The sequence below is a fragment of the Staurois parvus genome, unplaced genomic scaffold (assembly GCF_062004578.1).
Source record: "Staurois parvus isolate SC_StPar_1 unplaced genomic scaffold, SC_StPar_1.0 ptg000293l, whole genome shotgun sequence".
Taxonomy (NCBI): domain Eukaryota; kingdom Metazoa; phylum Chordata; class Amphibia; order Anura; family Ranidae; genus Staurois; species Staurois parvus.
Window position 1 is genome coordinate 2,487,693 of NW_028318089.1, and position 19,988 is coordinate 2,507,680.

Below are 19,988 nucleotides of genomic sequence, written 5' to 3' on the forward strand. Positions count from 1 at the left end.
CAGCCGAGAAATCCTTGGTCAGAATACAATAGTACAGAAGGTAGGAGTCCTCTATCCATCTCACTTGTGTGGATTGAGAAACCCTTTTTTTTTTTTTTTTTTCAATCATCCCTAAGCTGGCCATAGCTGTATATTTATTTCTATTATACAGGATTTATACAGCGCCAACAGTTTGCGCAGCGCTTTACAAAATGAAGGGAGACATTACAGTTACAATACAATTTGGTACAAGAGAAAACAGAGGGTCCTGCTCGTAAGAGCTTACAATCTAGGAGTGTTTCGAACAAAAATTCTTTGGAAAAGAATGTTCTAAGAAAGTCCATTCATTTTTCTAATGAATAGTGTGTCAAATCGCCATTCATTTTTGACCGCAGTGACAAAACAATTTGAAGGAATAGGATGAAATTTTTTTTCGTGAATGAATTTCTAACCGTGTATGTTGTTTTCATTCAGTAAAGTTATTTCATTCCAAAAGCAAACATTTGAACATCCTGAGAATTTTCATATACATATTCCTAAGATTGTCCCTAAGCATTTTCGTTCGAAATTCTGTTTTTTGTATGCATTCCCAACCCGCTATAATGTGAACTGACCCTTAAAGTTTCTGAGAGATATAGGAAATTGATTTAGAAGTTCAATGTCTACCAAAAACCTAAATGTGAGCTTTGGCTGGACAGTCCTGTTTACTGTAAAATGAGTTGTACTTTACTCATTACTGATGTGCAGTTTGTAGCCAAAAAAAATTTCAGGACGATTTCCATCTGGGCTATAAAAGCTCTTATCCCAGGAAACAGCTGCAGATCTTGACCCTGTCGTAACTGCTATAATGCAGCACCAAAATCATTTTGTGAGAGATCTTTTAAATAAAAGTAGTGCTTGTGCAAAGTTGTGGCAGACTGAAACCATTAAATATGTAAATATTTAATATGGTACATATGCATAGTCCTTTACCCAATTCATTATTTTCTTTTCAGACGCTCTATTTGGTTAAAGGACAATTTTTCAAAAATGTTTCCTTAATGCAGGAGATGAGGCATCTCCAACAATGTAATGCATCTGCAGGTTCCCAAAAGGAAAGTCATCAAACGGAGTACTATCAGTCCCAAGTGGGGAATTGTACAATCAGAGCCCAGTGATTAGGAAATCAAATCTTGCACAGTTTATTAAGAACATTAAAACATTAGGTTGTAAAGGCAGCTTACATACTGTACAATGTTCTCCAAACCTGATGAATCCGATCAACATGTACCAGTGGCTGACACAAACTCCCGTGGCCAGTGGGGTGAAGTAGGATGTAGCCGGTGACGCTAAGAAGAGGAAAGGATTCAGAGCATCTGGCAACCGCTGGGGTCCCAAGGACGTCATACTTGTGGGCCGGAAATGATGCACATGGAGCACCCAGAAATGATGTCACCATGTGGGTGGAAGAACCCAAGGTTGTTTTGCAGTGAGGGAAGAAGAGCCACTGGAGATCTGGGCACAAACAAGTCTGGAAATACTGGTGGCAATGACTACATGTCTCGGGGCATGCCCCTTCATCAGGTCATGTAATGCAATATGGCCAGGGAGATGTTTTATATAGGAGGGGCAGGGAGGATTGGTCATCCATTGATACCACCCTAAAACTTTAACTCCTTATGTGTCCACTTCGAAAACCAAAAACTTTATCAAAACTTGTAACAGCACATTCCCAAATGGAACATTCCCATTACACATCATTGCTGCTTAAAATGAACCTGTTCATTGCCCATGCACTTCACCCTGTCATAACTTGTAAAAATGCCGAAATTAAGTCGGTGAGGTCCCTTGCACTTCTTTCACCTTTGTTTCATTAGTTTGACATACCCGATGAAACACGTCAACATAAAAGAAGAATAAGGCCATTCTGAGGTTAAATAAGGTGTATGAGTTCATATAGTTGAGGATTTGGGGATTTCTTGATGCTTAGTATTTAATAATTATTCTAGCTTCTGCACAGCATGTTACTTGGCAACTATTTTTTTTCCGGAGAACTGGACCACTAACCAGAGACAACAAGGGAATGTTCAGGAGACAGAATGCATGGCTACTTAAAGCAGACACATACAAATAGAAGGAGAGGGAGAGAAAAGGCAGAAGGCCAATAAATAGCAAGAGTGTGAAAGACAGGCAGTTAATCCACTGCCTCAGCAGGGCTCGCTGAACGAGGGATTCCTTTCAAGCCAAAAAGAATACGTTTTTCACAGTATCACCTAGCAACTCTTAGGCCCCATGGCTGTGCCTATAGAGCAAGATGCGAGGACGTGGAAATGAAAAGGGGGGGGGGGGTGTAAAAGAAACATGTCCTGCCAAAATTGAGTATGTTAACTCTTCAAACACCAAAACCAGTGCTATCAGTCTACAGAACAGGAGCTTTCAGTTTGCAGGTCTTAAATAAACTTGAGTAACTTTTTCATAAACTGCTCTTGAATAGAAGGAATAAAATCTGAACACTCTAGTTCTTTTCTCATGTTAAAGTGACCCTGTGGGTCACTTTTACCAAAAAAAGCCACTGTTTGGATGAGGCAAAAGCTTGCTCCCCCTGCTGGTCACTGTGGAGGAAGGAACCACAGTGGTCAATGAGAGGCAGAAAACATGTGACTGATCTGACGGAAAAGACCACTGTAAAGGTGAGTACATAAATGCTTCTTTTTCTTTTTTTTGAAAGGGTCATTTAAAAAAAAACAAAAAACCTGTAATGACAAATATGGAGGCTGCCAGTGCTGACCTCTTGCTGGATATGCTAGTTAATGGCTGTTGTGCTGAATAATTAATGTCCATGCTTTCCGAGTGTAGCCAGGTGTTGGCTATATCATTATGCCATTCAGGGACAGTTACAGATGAGACTATGGTTAATCCTTTTCCTCCTAGTGCCCAGTAATGGAATTGCTACATCACATCCTGTTAACAGAGTGGATCCAGTTCTTCTGACAGCAGAGGATCTTGGAACCTGTAGTCGTATAGCCAATACATACTGTATTTCTGAGTGCTGATTGAACTACAACTACCAGAGAGCTGGGGAACCAGAAGGTTGCTGGGAGAACAGATACTGTATTTTCTACAACAGGGAACTGTCTCGCTCTCTTGGTGTAATATTCATAGCTGAACACAGGGGGGACTGCTGCTCTCCTCCAGAGACAGATTGTTTGCCTACTGCTGCAGGACTCCACACATCAGCACAGCGGTAATGCCGATCCCCACACTGGGATCACATCAGCTTCTCTGCATCAGGACTGTCATTATCCGGTCTTCATACATACATACATACATACATACATCTCTGCACACTGAGCTGACAGGCGTTCAGGAGGTAACTCTGCACATCCCTGCAAACAGCCAAAAGCCTCTATAAGAACTCTTGTTCGTAGGAGGCCATGCTATCCATGGGATTGGTGAGTGGTTGGCTACCCAACCTCTTTCTGGCATCACTCTAGAGACACTGCATGCAGACACCTTTACACCTCCATATCAGGAGATCTTCACTACTATTTATGGGCCACACCATTGCTAGCAGAAGACAACGGACATCACCAGATCAGGAACTTTAAACATCACAGGACTAAATTTGCAATCTCTATTATTATACAGGATTTATATAGCTCCACTAGTTTGCTCAGCGCTGTATCTCTAGTTAAACCTCTTCTCTAATAAGGCCATTATTATTCAAATTAGGATACTTATGTCTATTTATTTCGAAGTACACATTTACATAATTCTCTGCATCCACCATTGTAGCGCCGGTGGCCTAGAGGGAGCTGATGGGTCAACAAGCCTTTTCTTCCCCCTCTTGCTGCTGGTGTGGCAGTTTAATAGTTGAAGCTTAATACTTATGTCTGTATAATTTGTTAAACGTTGATAACTGATTATTCCTATTTTATTAGTGTTCTATATTTATGTGTTAACTGGGGTTGTATATCCTAAACCAGTGTTTCTCAACCTTTTTTCAGTCAAGGCACACTTTAAAATTCTGCACAATCTTGAGGCACCCATTACGAAATGTAAAAAACTAAACTAATAGTTTTATAGAACACAGCAACACCTGCACATGTGGGACACCCAGAGTTAAAGCTGATTTATTCTTCCAAAGCAAATACAGCTTGGCACACTGGTACTGATTAGTATTCCATTGTTTCTCCTCTTCCTCAGTTTGTCTGTCTCACTCAACTAGTGTGACCCCAGTGGCAATGGAGAGGGGCAGGGGAAGGGCAAACAAGGATGCTGTGCAATTGCCCGATGCCCTTCTCATCAACTGATAACATCATTGGTTTTTGTGTCGGTGACAGCTAAAGAGTTGTACTGATGAAGAAAACCTGTGGCTTTGTGTAACTAAAAGGCAGGCTTGAGCCACCTGATGGCTTGTATACAGTTTTTGGGCAATTTTTAGGCATTTTGCCAAGGCACCCCTGAAGAAACCTGAAGGCACCCCGGGGTGCCTGATCCTGGGTGAAAAAGGCTGTCCTAAACCTATTCTTGTGGCCTACTCTTTTGAACAAGAATAGTATAGAGGTGTTACTGAAGAATTGTGCCTCTTACATTATTATCCAATACTGTTAAAATATGCCTGAACCCAAAGTGTCAGAGGTATCAAGAGGCTTGCATAGCAACCACTAGGGACAAGCATTATCAAGTAGCCCCTCTCTCTCCATGTGTACTGTGCAGAAAACTACATGTCAAATTCAGGTATTTACAATGATTTTTAAAGTGATAATAAACTGTGTTTTTTTTTAACACTTTAAGCTTCTTCATTGTTCAATTCTTGCCTATGTTCCAGTTTAAGCTTTATGAAATGATCACGTCCCCAGGTTTTCTGTTTCAGGGTGATTCCTTTCTCCTGCAGCATCCTATGGAGTCACCCTTGCATGCAGGGACTAAAGATGTGTCTCCCTACACTGTGTGCATCAATAGAAGTACAGAGACCCATAGCCTAGGATGGCAAGGCACTCTCCTGCTCCTCCGCCTCCCTTATTCAAGCTAACAGACTGACTAGAGACTGCACCATCCACTGTTAACTCTTTCCTGTGAAGTTCAGGGAAGCAGCATTGAGAGAGTAGGAGCCAGTAGCATTGAAAGTTGCAAACTGCAAGCACTGGAGTAAGAATTTTAAAGTATTACTAAACCCAGGACCCCGCATTCACTATATCTGGTCTCCCACAGTACACAAAACATGGAAGTGCAATTATTTTAGTAAATATAAACTGCTAAATACATTTTCTTATCAGCAGTTAGAGCAGTCTTGTGGCTTCTATCTGTGTCCAGTCCAGCACTAGCTAAAGCTTGTAAGAGGAGTTTTCTTTCTGTTGTAGGAGGATGCAAATCCCCTGACCTCTGTCTGGACAGTGCTGATTGGCCCAGTGCTGATCACATGCACTCTCCCAAGAAAAAAAAAAAACCTCTCTAGCAATACACACCAAGCTCAGCATGTGCATGCCTATGGTTCAGTCTGGAGGTAAGAGGTGGTCGCTTGAAAAAGGGGAGGAACAGAGAACAAAGGATCAAACAGCCTTTTAACACAATTCAGGGGATTAACCCCTTAGGTTCCACAGTGAGTATAACAAGCATGCTTTACTGCATATACAGGCTAATTTTACTGTTGTGGGTTTAGGAACACTTTAACAAATAGTTTACTGGGGAATGTTTATTTTATCATGTTCGAAGTGTTAAACTAAAAAACGCTGAGAGTTTAATACTACTGTGATGCATATATAACTACAATATTTGGTGTTGTTTTTATATCTGCCTGGAGTTCAGCCTAATATTCCTTCAAAGGTTAGATCTGCCTATCTGTGAAATGACTGCCAAGGTGATGTCACCCACCTTGCTTCTACTTTGTACACCAATTGTTTTAATATGTTCCCAACAAAACCATAACTTTTCTCATGAAAAACACAGGAAGAAACAATTAAAGAATATTCATTTTACTGAAAAATTAAATATCAGTCATTGATAGATGTGTCTTTTAGGTTTTCTGTAAGTTTTGGATTGTTGAAGAAATCAGTGCACTCAGGATATTCCAACATGCAATATGAACGTCAAGCACTGGCGTTGATCAAACCCTGGACCACAGGAGATCCATTCACTGAAGTTCTCATACAAAGGAAGCTAAAACTGGCCTATGTCCGTTGGTAGAGTTTGATGATATTTTCACGGTGCAACTGTGCCCACATATCTTTCTCCATAAGATAATCATGATTTATGTAGAAAGTTACTTCTGTTTTTTCCTTGTCGTAGTAATGATTAGAATAATTTCTGTAGTCATGGGTCATGAAGCCATAGGCACTGACCTAAAAAATAAGAACACATGTATTAAAGTGGATGTAATGCCAAAGGTCAGGAACCTTAGAGAGGTTGTTGACCATTTACTGATTTTTTTTTTGTCCAGAAATATCTCTATGCATTACAGTATCCTCAGTACAATAATATCCTTGGTGTGAAAAACAATATACCCTGGCTAATGCATCTCTGGGTACTGAGTCAGGGAGATGTCTTGGTGTCAAAATTCTGTGCGTCTGGTCTATAATAAGGTTCTGAGGCTGTTCAAGAGGTAGTATTAGATTAAGAATTTGCTGTATGTAGGAAATAAGCTCTGGGAGGTAATTGCAGGTTGTTCCTGTGAGATCTGTTATCTAAACCAGAGACTTTGTCTTTAAGCCATTGAATATCTGTAGAGTGGCCATTTACTAGGTCATTATGTGTGGCCGCATATTCCCCTACTTTCCTCTCTACATGATCAGTCCTTTCTTCCACCTGTTCTAATTGAGCTTGCAATTTACAAATACTGTATCACTGTAAATTCAGCTGCATCTCTTTTTTTTCTCATTCCTAGAACTGCAGTTTACAAGGTGGAAGGCATGGACTGTGTGCCATTGGAGCATCCATGCTGATTTGCCCCTTATGGGTGGGATTAGGGATATACACTGAACCACAGGGTGTGATTGAGTGTGCAGGACTGCATGACTGTTGGTTGGGAGACAACATTGTTTTCGTATTCACGGGGAGAAAGGAATTCATTTTTGATCAGACTTGTGCTAGTAAATTTGCAAGCAAGTTATTTCAATAAAGGGTATTTGTATATGAGCATTTCATTTTTTGTATAAAGTATATGTGTTGTGTGTGTATATATGTTTTTGTATTCTTTTGGATAGAGTTGGGAGTGGTTAAACGGATGTCAAGTGTTTTTTTTTACCTGTGACTCATTGCACTTTCTGTCTCTGGCACAAGAGATAATGAGAGAAAACCTCTCCAAAGTAGATCAAAACCCAGTAGCATCACTAGGGTTGGTGTTACCTGGTGCGGTAAAACATGGTGTCACCCCCCCCAGCAGGAAAATGGGTCTAGGGCACTGAGCAGGCCTTCACATTGGTGTAGCTCTATCCCTAATAATATCTTCAGTGTCCTCAGTCCCCCCCTAATAATGTCCTCAGTGACCCCATTAATGTCCTCAGCGACCTGATTAATGTCCTCAGCCCCTCGGTTACTGTCCTCAGGCCCCCAATTACTGTCCTCAATCCCCCCATTACTGTCCTCAGTCCCTCCAATTACTCTTCTCAGGCCGCCATTACTGTCCTCAAGCCACCCAATTACTGTTCCCAGTCCCCCAATTACTGTCTTCAATCCCCCTCATTGATGTCCTCGCACCCCCCCATTAATGTTCTCAGTCTCCCCCATTACTGTCCTTAGCTCCCCCCAATGTGCCTCATTACTGTCCTCAGACCCCCCCAACGCTCAACCCCTCCCACAATGCCCCATTAGTATCCTCAGCTCCTCCCCCAAAGCGTCCATTTACTGTCCTCAGCTCCCCCCACAGTGCCTCAATACTGTCCTCAGCTCCCCCTCATATCGCCCCTCCTCCTGTCTTACCTTACACAGACAGTGCAGAGGGCTGGAGATACAGTGGGTCTGGACAGAGGGTGGTAGATGCAAGTTGGTGATTGGTTGCTAGGACTGCCCTGCATTCTAACAATCACGTGTTTTTAACTCAGACAGCCCTGCCTTTTATCCAGAGCAGTCCTTTTTCTCGCAGACAGCTCTCTGAGAGAATGACAGCAGTGGCTCATAAATGGTGGGACCAGTGTCACTGAAACATGATATCCCAGAAGTGTTCTTTTGGATTTAGGTCAGGTGATCGTGGTATCAATTCCTTCATCCTCCAGGTACTGCCTGCATACTCTTGACACATGTGGCCGGGCATTGTTGTGCACCAGGAGGAACCCAGGACCAACTGCACCAGTGTAAGTTCTGAAAATGGGTCCAAGGATTTTATCCCATTACCTAATGGCAGTCAGGGTGCCATTGTATAGCCTGTAGAGGTCTGTGCGTCCCTCTATGGATATGCCTCCCCAGACCATCACTGAGCCACCATCAAAACGGTCATGAACGATGTTACAGACAGCATAACGTTCTCCACGGCTTCTCCAGACCCTTTCACGTCTGTCCCATGTGCTCAGGGGGAACCTGCTCTCATCTGTGAAAAGCACAGGGCGCCAGTGGTGGACCTGCCAATTCTGGTGTTCTATGGCAAATGCCACTCGAGTTCTATGGTGCAGTGGGCGTGGGCATAGAGGACGGCAGGCCCTCAGGCCACCCTCATGAAGTCTGTTTCTGATTGTTTGGTCAGAGACATTCATATCAGTGGCCTGCTGGAGGTCATTTTGTAGGGCTCTGGCAGTGCTCATCCTGTTCCTCCTTGCACAAAAGAGCAGATACCGGTCCTGCTGATGGGTTAAGGACCTTCTATGGCCCTGTCCAGCTCTCTTAGAGTAACTGCCTGTCTCCTGGAATCTCCTCCATGCTCTTGAGACTGTTCTGGGAGACACAGCAAACCTTCTGGCAATGGCATGTATTGATGTGCCATCCTGGAGGCGTTGGACTGCCTGTGCAACCTCTGTAGGGTCCAGGTATCATCTCATGCTACCAGTAGTGGCATTGACCCTAGCCAAATGCAAATCTAGTTAAAAACAGTCAGAAAAGATGAGTAGGGAACAAAATGTCAGTGGTCTCTACCTGTAAAGCCACTTTTGTTTTGGGGGTTGTCTCATTGTTGCCCATCTAGTACACCTTTTGTAATTTCATTAACACCAAAGCAGCTGAAACTGATTAACAACCCCTTCTGCTACTTAACTGGCCAGATCAATATCCCAGGAGTTCAATTAATTTAATGCTGTACTCTGATTAAAGAGTGTTCCTTTACTTTTTTGAGCAGTGTATATAGTACTGTGCAAAAGTTATAGGCAGGTGTGAAGAAATGCTGTAAAGTAAGAGTGATTTCAAAATTATATATTATAAATGTTTCTTTTTATCAATTTACAAAATGCAAACTGAGCAAACAGGAAAAGGATTAATCAAATCAATATTTGGTGTGACTACCCTTTGGCTTCAAGCCAGCATCAATTCAATTCCTCAAGCTCCTTTGAAGATGCAGAAAGAAACAGGCAACATTGAGGACCATAGATGCAGCGGTCGGCCAAGGAAACGTAACCACTTCAGGACCTCCGGTCCACATTATACTGTGGACAGGCGGCTCCTACAGTCACAGTGACATACAGGTACTGCTTTCGAGTTCAGGGCATACCATCATCCCAAACCCCCTCCCCCCCCCCCAAGCCGACTTCCGCTGTGATTAGAAAACAATCTCTGTTTCATCTCCCTGATATTTTGTAGAAAGCAGCATGTATTACACACATTAACACTTGTTAGGCACACAATTAACCCCTTGATTACCCCGTTATGTTAACCAGATCCCAGCCAGTGGCATTAGTACAATGACAACGTATAGTATTATCACTGATCACTATATTAGTTTCACTGGTGATGAGTGTTAGTTAGTCAGTTCATGACCAAAGTCAGCTAGTATCAGCTTACCCACTCAAAGTCGCTGATCACTGCCATTACTAGTATAAAAAAAAGTAAATTCCAGTATATATACCATAGTTTGTAGACACTATGATTGCCTTGTATTTGGCTCCATCCATCTTTCCATCAACTCTGACCAGCTTCCCTGTCCCGGCTGAAGAATAGCATCCCCACAACATGATGCTGTCACCACCATGGTGGGGATGGTGTGTTCAGGGTGATGTGAAGTGTTAGTTTTCCACCACACATAGCATTTTGCTTTTTGGACAAAAAGTAAAATTTTGGTCTCATCTGACCGGAGCAACTTCTTCTCCATGTTTGCTGTGTCTCCCAAATGGCTTCTCGAAAACTGCAAACGAGACTTCTTATGGCTTTCTTTCAACAATGGCTTTCTTTTTGCCACTCTTCCATAAAGGCCAGACTTGTGGAGTGCACGACTAATAGCTGTCCTGTGGACAGATTCTCCCACCTGAGCTGTGAATCTCTGCAGCTCCTCCAGAGTTACCATGGGCCTCTTGGCTGCTCCTCTGATTAAGCTCTCCTTGCCAAGCCTGTCAGTTTAGGTGGACGGCCATGTCTTGGTAGGTTTGCAATTGTACCATATTCTTTCCATTTTTGGATGATGGATTAACCAGTGCTTTATGAGATGTTCAAACCTTGAGATATTTGTTTATAACCTAACCCTGCTTTAAACTTCTCCACAACTTTATCGCTGACCTGTCTGGTGTGTTCCTTGGCCTTCATGATGCTGTTTGTTCACTAATGTTCTCTAACAAACCTCTGAGGGCTTCACAGAACAGCTGTATTTATACTGAGATTAAATTACACACAGGTGGACTCTATTTACTAATTAGGGGACTTCTGAAGGCAATTGGTTCCAATAAATTTTGACAAATTTTGAAAACCATTTATCATTTTTCTTCCCTTCACAATTATGTTCCACTTTCTGTTGGTCTAGCACATAAAATCCCAATAAAATACATTTACGTTTTTTGGTTGTAACATGACAAAATGTGGAAAATTTCAAAGGGTATGAATACTTTTTCAAGGCACTGTACACTTATTGGGGTTTTTTTATTAAAACATAAAGCAAAATACATTTTGGCCTAAATTTGTGAAGAAATTTGATTTTTTAAATGTTTTATTGGATATGTTTTATAGTAGAAAGTATAATATATTTTATTTTCTAAATTTGTGGTCTTTTTTCGCTGATATAATAAAAATATAAAAATCACAGTGGTGATCAAATACCGCCAAAAGAAAGATCTATTTGTGTGAACAAATTATATAAATTTCATTTGCGTACAGTGTTGCATGACCGCACAATCACCTGTTAAAATAGTGCAGTGCAAACTAGCAAAACATTGCCTGGTCATGAAGGGGTAAAACCTTCCGGAGCTTAAGTGGTTAATGCAGCAGATGAAAGACACATCATGCTTATTTCCCTTTGATATCAAAAGATATCCAGCAGCGCCACCAGCAAAGAACCGGTGGAAACCAGTGGGATCTACAGTAGGAACACCCATCTACTGTCTGGCAAGAAGTGGTCTTCATGGTAGAATTGCACCAAAAAAACCTACCTCTGATGTGAAAACAAGGAAAAGCAAGTCAACTATGCATGAAAACATAGGAACTGGGGAGCAGAAAAATGGCAGCAGGTGCTCTAGACTGAGCCAAAATTTGAAATATTTGGCTGTAGCAAGAGGCAGTGTGTCTGCAAAGAGCTGCAGAGCGGTACAATAATGAGTGTCTGCAGGCAACAGGGAAGCCTGGTGAAGATTCTTTGTAAGTTTGGGGCTGCATTTCTTGAAATGGAGTTGGAGATTTGGTCAGGATCAATAGTGCCCTCAATGCTGAGAAATACAGGCAGATACTTATCCAACATGCCATACCATCGGTGAGGCATGTGATTGGCCCCAAATTTATTCTGCAGCAGGAGAATGACCCCAAATATACAGCCAATGTCATTAAGAACTCTCTTCAGCGTAAATAAGAATTTCTGGAAGTGATGGTTTCATTCCTAATTTATAGCATTTTTTTCACAGCTGCCCATAACTTTTGCACAGATATATATATATATATATATATATATATATATATACAGTCATGGCCGAAATTGTTGGCACCCTTGATATTTCTCCAGGAAATCATGTATTTCTCACGAAACGTATTGCATTAACACATGTTTTGCTATACACATGTTTATTCCCTTTGTGTGTATTGGGACAAAACAAAAAAAGGGAGGAAAGAAAGCAAATTCGACATAATGTCACACAAACCTCCAAAAATGGGCTGGACAAAAGTATTGGCACCCTTTCACAACTGCGGATAAATAAGAATGTTACAAGCATGTGATGCTCCTGTAAACTCACCTGGGGCAAGTAACAGGTGTGGGCAATATAGAAATCACACCTGAAAGCAGATAAAAAGGAGAGACGTTCACTTAACCTTTGCATTGTGTGTCTGTCTGTGCCACACTAAGCATGGACAACAGAAAGAGGAGACGAGAACTGTCTGAGGACCTGAGAACCAAAATTGTGGCAAAATATCAACAATCTCAAGGTTACAAGTCCATCTCCAGAGAACTAGATTTGCCTTTGTCCACAGTGCGCAACATTATCAAGAAGTTTGCAACCCATGGCACTGTAGCTAATCTCCCTGGTCGTGGACGGATGAGGAAAATTGATGAAAGATTGCAACGCAGAATAGTCCGGATGGTGGATAAGCAGCCCCAAACATGTTCCAAAGACATTCAAGCTGTCCTGCAGGCTCAGGGAGCATCAGTGTCAGCGCGAACTATCCGTCGACATTTAAATGAAATGAAACGCTATGGCAGGAGACCCAGGAGGACCCCACTGCTGACACAGAGACATAAAAAAGCAAGACTACAGTTTGCCAAAATGTACTTGAGTAAGCCAAAAGCCTTCTGGGAAAACGTCTTGTGGACAGATGAGACCAAGATAGAGCTTTTCGGTAAAGCACATCATTCTACTGTTTACCGAAAACGGAATGAGGCCTACAAAGAACAAAACACAGTACCTACGGTAAAATATGGTGGAGGTTCAATGATGTTTTGGGGTTGTTTTGCTGCCTCTGGCACTGGGTGCCTTGACTGTGTGCAAGGCATCATGAAATCTGAGGATTACCAAAGGATTTTGGGTCGCACTGTAGGGCCCAGTGTCAGAAAGCTGGGTTTGCGTCCAAGATCCTGGGTCTTCCAGCAGGACAATGACCCCAAACATACGTCAAAAAGCACTCAGAAATGGATGGCAAAGAAGCGCTGGAGAGTTCTGAAGTGGCCAGCAATGAGCCCAGATCTAAATCCCATTGAACACCTGTGGAGAGATCTTAAAATTGCTGTTGGGAAAAGGTGTCCTTCCAATAAGAGAGACCTGGAGCTGTTTGCAAAGGAAGAGTGGTCCAAAATTCCGGGTGAGAGGTGTCAGAAGCTTATTGATGGTTATAGGAAGCGACTGATTTCAGTTATGTTTTCCAAAGGGTGTGCAACCAAATATTAAGTTAAGGGTGCCAATACTTTTGTCCAGCCCATTTTTGGGGTTTTGTGTGACATTATGTCATATTTGCTTTTCTGCCTCTGTTTTATATTTGTTCCAATACATACAAAGGGAATAAACATGTGTATAGCAAAACATGTGTTAATGCAATACCTTTTTTGTGTGAAATACTTGATTTTCAGGAAAAATATCAAGGGTGCCAACAATTTCGGCCATGACTGTATATATTTAGATATATTTATATACACTATATTGCCAAAAGTATTGGGACAGCCCTCCAGATCATTGGATTCAGGTGTTTCAATCACCTTCATGGCCACAGGTGTATAAAATCAAGCCCCTAGGCATGCAGACTGCTTCTACAAACATTTGTGAAAGAATGGGTCGCTCTCAGGAGCTCAGTGAATCCAAGCGTGGTACCGTGATAGGTTGTCATCTGTGCAATAAGTCCATCCGTGAAATTTCCTTGCTACTAAATATTTCACAGTCAACTGTTAGTGGTATTATAACAAAGTGGAAGCAACTGGGAACAACAGCAACTCAGCCACGAAGTGGTAGGCCACGTAACATGACAGAGCGGGGTCAGTGCATGCTGAAGTGCGCAGAAGTCGCCAACCATCTGCAGAGTCAATAGCTAAAGACCTCCAAACTTCGTGTGGCCTTCAGATTAGCACAACAACAGTGCATAGAGAGCTTCATGGAATGGGTTTCCATGGCCGAGCAGCTTTATCCAAGCTTTACATCACTAAGTGCAATGAAAGATGTTGGATGCAGTGGTGTAAAGTATGCCGCCACTGGACTCTAGAGCAGTGGAGACATGTTCTCTGGAGTGATGAATCACACTTCTTTGTCTGGTAATCCGATGGACTTGTCTGAGTTTGCCAGGAGAATGGTACTTGCCTGACTGCATTATGTCGAGTGGAAAGTTTAGTGGAGGGGGGATTGTGATGTGGGGTTGCTTTTCAGGCGCTGGGTTTGGCCCATTAGTTCCAGTGAAGGGAACTCTTAAGGTGTCAGCATACAAAAACATTTTGGACAATTTCATGCTCCCAACTTTGTGGGAATAGTTTGGGGGTGGCCCCTTACTGTTCCAACATGACTGAGCACCATTACACAAAACTAGGTCAAAACTAGGTCCATAAAGACATGGGTGAGTGAGTTTTGGGTGGGGGAACTTGACTGGCCTGCACAGAGTCCTGACCTCAACCCAACAGAACACCTTTGGGATGAATTAGAGCAGAGACTGAGGGCCAGGCCTTCTCGTCCGACATCAGTGCTTGACCTCACAAATGCTCTTCTGGAAGAATGGTCAAACATTCCCATAGACACCCTCCTAAACCTTGTGGACAGCCTTCCCAGAAGAGTTAAAGCTGTATAGCTGCAAAGGGTGGGCCAACTCAATATTGAACCCTACAGACTAAGACTGGGAAGCCATTAAAGTTCATGTGCATGTGAAGGCAGGCAATATAGTTTATATATTTATCAATGTCTGCTTCTTTTTGTAGAAGTTATTTACAGGACATCACTTTTAACCTGTAATACATGTCCTGTCTGTTTCTGGTGAGATGGAGATGATTACCTTGCTCAAACACTTACAATTTCCCAAGGATTTTGTTTTTACCTTCAAAAACAGTACAAACAGAAGGGAGGCATGTCCTGGAAACAGGTATTGTATTGAAACTAATCTCCAGCTTAACTAACAAGCTCCAATAATCCTGCATGCTAGCCAAGTTGTTTGGTCTGTGGATTTTTACTTTTCAAATAGTCATAATTTGTAAAATAAGCCTCAGAAACATATTACAGCAAACTGTAAATCTACACACTGGTTTCCACTTTAAGGAAATAGATTGCTGATGACACATCAGCAAGGACATAATAGCACTATTGATGAATATGAATTGTTTGACATATATTACTGTCTAAATTGTGTACAAAAAAGGCATTACTCTGAAAAGAACACTGGCTTGCTTGGCATTTATTGTATGGTAAAGATGTATATTTATGAAGGTTTTAATCACACTTGAATCTCTCCATTCTTATTTCATTACAAGTAGCCTCAGTAAGCAAATGTCATTTTAGAGTGTGGCTAGGACATTACAGCTCTGTTGGCTTACTTTTAAAGCGTACACACCCCCTTTCTCCAAAGACTAGTTCTTGATGTGGGCCTTTTTCAAGTTCCAAAATCATATAAGAACTACACAGTGATCATAAATGCACCAAATTCCAACCTTAATATTTGCATATTAATGTGTATGTAACCCATTGATATAGTGTTAGATGAAGTGTATTAAAACAGACATTAGATGGTGGTGGCCTGCCAGTCAGGGGCAATCACACTTGGCAGACCAGCCTTCTGGAACTTGCATGCTGAACAGCAGAACTTCACTGGGGAGCAGAGCACCCAGGGACTGCATTTCCCAAGGGAGGTAGCGTGTAGGTGGGGGCATATATATCTAAAAGCCCAGGAGACTGAGTAGGAAGTGAGAGGGAAGAGATCGAGAGAGGAGGAAGTGTGCTGATGGCTGGAGTATTGGACCAGGCCGCGGAGCCAGAGTCAGAAAGGGAGGAGGAGCCATAAGAGCCTGCTGATCATCAGTCTTGCCATGCTGTCCAGCAAGCAGGAGACCAGACGGAACACCGAATCAGGATCGGAGACTCTGTGCGCACCCCCCAATCTGCAGAGAAAGACAGACCACAAAAACCCGCCAGACACCATTGATTGGGTGAGAAAGTCCCATATTCCCACTAACTAAGTAAACACTGTCAGTTTAATCATATCTGCTATCCACCTGCACATAGTTGCGGACATTACACATAGTTACCCCAGTTTGTGGCCTAGTTCTCCCAGCTGCCATCATTGGAAAATGCTTGCATTACAGTCTAATCATCCAAGCTGACCGCAGGACACACAGCTGCAGGCCAGAATACAGCAGTGGCAACTGAAACGGAAATTCACCCTTCCCAGCTGAAAGGGATTCCTACTACTGTTGCCTTTGGCCCCTGTCACCCAGAGAGAGTTGTTCCTGCTCACAGACACTTATACCAACTGTTACACTTCACTACTTTAAATCTGTCCTTGTTTAGTACCTTAAAGGGGACCTTGCGTCAGTGCACTACCATTAAGAGGAGAAGTACTTATTCCTCCTAGTTTTCCTTCTTATCCTTTGTGTTATTATCCTGAGGATATATCATCTACACCTTAAATCATCTTCACACCTATTGGGCCGCAACTAGCGTGCAGAAGAATCCATATTGTCTCTAAAGGGACATTGGTTGATTATAGACAAGATTTCTCTCCATTTTCAAATCTAATCCTTGCCATTAGGTTCTGAGGACCCGCAGTGAGCTTAACTGTTTATTGATAGTTGTTCTTGCTCACTGGGGATTCAACAATCATCTCAGATTTGAGGCAGTAGATTATTTTTGAAAGCAAGCCTGATAAATGTTACTGGTACTGTACTGTGGATGCTGTTACTTTTACTTAAAGTGGCCAAGTGATTATATTTGCTGCATATGCCATATTTTCGGGCTTTTTGATCAAGCTATGTTCAATTTTATAGTGGTGACTTATTCTGGTCACAAGAATACAGTGGTGTCAGCAGAGGTTGGGCTTTCAGACAGAGGTCCAGATTGACAGGGAACCCGAAAATTACTAAGCAACCAGTAAGGGGGTAGTGCTACGTTTTTTTCTCTATTAATGTGCATTGCATTAAAGCAACCAATTCATTTCGAATTGGACTGCCAATATACAGCAAGAGATGAAAAATTGGACATAGCATATTTTTAACATAATGCACTGCTATGCTCGGTGTAGTAGGAATGTTTTTCTTCATTGTTATTGTTTTATTCATATTCATATTGTTCTTTAGTTGCTATGTACGTTGGTTTAGTTTAGCTTAAACATGCAATGTTTGTGGGGTACCTTTTTATCTGTATTGCATGTTTTTGGCAGCTGGTTGGCACAACCATCTTGTTTGTTGGTGCTCAGGTCATCAGCCCAGCCTGTAATAACATTTGCAGCTTGCTCATGGTTAGTCGGTTGACATTTGGTCAAGAGAGGGAGGTCAGTGGTAAAGACTGTAACTTGGCTTCCTGTATACAGCTCTAAATTATAATAATTGATGCATGTCTGGTGCTTTAATGACAGTCAGCATCACGTATTGGGTATAATTCTCTGTTCAAACTTACAAGGACTGTCACTGGTGAGAATATCTTGGATGTGTATGGAGGAGTGCCTGGTCCAAAATTTCATTTCACTTAAATGCCTCTTTGAAATGTCTTATGGTTACAAAAAACAATGCGTTTCAAGGGAAAAGCCCCCCCCCCAACACCATTCTTCAGGGCTTGAAACGCATTGGACGTATTTAATTATATTTGACCAATAAACATCTAAAAAAACGATTACAGGAAATTAACATTTGTGCCAAGCACTCCTATGTACACATCCAAATATTTACTATCTGTTGTGTACTTCCTTTGCTGCAATATGAGAGTTCGTAGTCTAGGACCAGAACAAGGTCCACACACATTATATTTTTATGATGGATCTGCTTCACTTAAAGAAAACGCACCTCATGGTTTATCCAAAAGGACACGTTTTTGGCTTTTTTGTGGTCCAGCACTATCATAAACACATCAAGCATTGTTAAGTATATGAAAATCATGGATTAAAGAAATCTCAGCCAAGAGTAGCCTGAAATTGTCTCTCCTCACCAACACCTACTGCTGTGGATCTGTGTGTCACAGACTTGGGGCTGCAGGAGAACCATTGCCAGGAGATCTCTGTGTTTTGTTGTGTTTTCAAGTAATCCAGAAAGAACTGTCATTGTAACATATGGCTTTCTATGTATAATGTAGTCCTATGTGGGCGCCAGGCTGTCTGGGTTGGGCATTGTCTATGATAATGTGATTAGCTCTTATGCAGGCCATACATAGGTTGAATTCCGAATGAATTTTATTTAGAAAATTGGAAATTTTGTAATGCGATGGTGCCACCATTGATTTTGAAATTTGACCAACCAAGCCTTTAATTTCACCTCATGTTGCTACAGAAAAGAATTTTTGTGGCCAAGAATTTTTTTTTCTTTCCAGGTCACAGCTCATGCTCCTTTCTTTCTTGATTATATTTCTCGCACAATTCTCCCATCATTGATTAGAAATTTGTTTGTTGTTCAAAAAATTTCCATGCCCGATCACTCAAATTCGACGGTCGCTCGAAAATCGGCTGTTACTATGGCCCAGCAATGGTGCCAAATTCGAATGCAAATTCTTAGAAAAGATTTTTGAAAGAAAATTCTTTTGGCATTTGTGGCCAGCTTTATCTGATGGTTTTTTGTATAAATTCAGTGTGTTTCTCTAATAAAGCAGTTCTTCTTTTTACTCCAAAACCTGGTGTTGTCCAGTTCTTTGGGATAGCTACAGTTTGTCACTTGCCTTGTGTTCCAGAGCTTGGCAAGCAGCTTCTTGGCAGAGATACCCAGTCAGGGTGTCAGGAGTCCATCACACTGTGTAAGATCCTTTCTGATCTAAGGACTTTTTTGTTATGAATTAACCAAGCTGAGACATAATTATTCTGTCCAAGCAAGCTGGAGAGCTTCCAAAAATTCTAATATATCTGAGCTTAAAATGGTTGTACACCTGAAATATGAAAAAAGACTATTCTTCTATACTGTGTAGTTGTCTCTCTCTGCTGCCTGTTACCAGCATGGGTCCCTTCTGGCATCTTTACCTGACATCAAGAGTTAAAACGCTGACAGGAGGAAGCTGCAGCACTCAGCCGCCTGAGATTCATATTCACAGGTGTGCTTATCCTCCGGGAGTGTCCTTTCCCTCCAGTCAAGTGAGCGAGTTGTCCCCTTTGGTTACTATGCAGAAAGGCAGCTGCTGGGCACTGGACACGGGAGACTGCTGCTTATCACTCTAGTAGCGGCGACTACTACAATAATCTGCAGCCTCCACTGCGATCGCTCAGGTATGAGATATGCATACTTACATTGATCCAAGCTGGATCAATGTAACTAAGAAATAAAATTCATACCTAAGCTTTAGCTTTGTTAGTCAAGTCTATCTAAATGTGCTGGTACATCCAACACTCCCTTCTCCACAAGTTGACAATGCTGCTGTCCAAGGGTGGCTCCATCACTCTTCCATAGAGTGGAACCCCCCCAGGACAGGAAGTGTCACTGACTTGATCACTAGGTGAAAATAAAGGAAAAATGCTTAAATTGGTTGTAAAGGCTCATTCTATGCATGAAGGCATAACACCTTGTGTGTACAACAGCCCCCTAGCCTCCCCTACTTACCAGAGCCCCCTTTCAATCCTGCAATGTGCACAAGAGCAGCAGCTCTCATGGGTCTCTCCCTCCTCATTGGCTGAGACAGCAGCAGGAGCCATTTGGCTCGTGTTACTGTCAATCACAGTCAGTGAACCTATGAGAAAAGAGTGGGGCGAAGCTGAGCCACACTCTGTGTTCAGATAGACAGAGAGAGTAGTGGCTCAGTAGGGAGCCTGCCTGGGTGCTCTCATAGCAAGTTGCTTGCTCTAGGGGTACTCGGCAGATGGGAGGGGCCAAGAGCACCAGCGAGGGACCCAAGAAGAGGAGGATA

The 19,988-nt window shown here is 42.1% G+C and overlaps 1 protein-coding gene across 1 annotated transcript in view; it reads right to left on the minus strand.

Annotated features, from left to right (window-relative positions):
• Positions 1–5,917: 5,917 nt before the first annotated feature.
• Positions 5,918–19,988, minus strand: part of ST6GALNAC1 (ST6 N-acetylgalactosaminide alpha-2,6-sialyltransferase 1) — a 99,124-nt gene continuing 85,053 nt past the window's right edge. Inside the window, exon 9 of the mRNA XM_089682631.1 lies at positions 5,918–6,299. Within this exon, the coding sequence (XP_089538757.1) occupies positions 6,129–6,299 (171 nt within the window). The 3' untranslated portion in view covers positions 5,918–6,128. The remainder of the gene's footprint in view (positions 6,300–19,988) is intronic.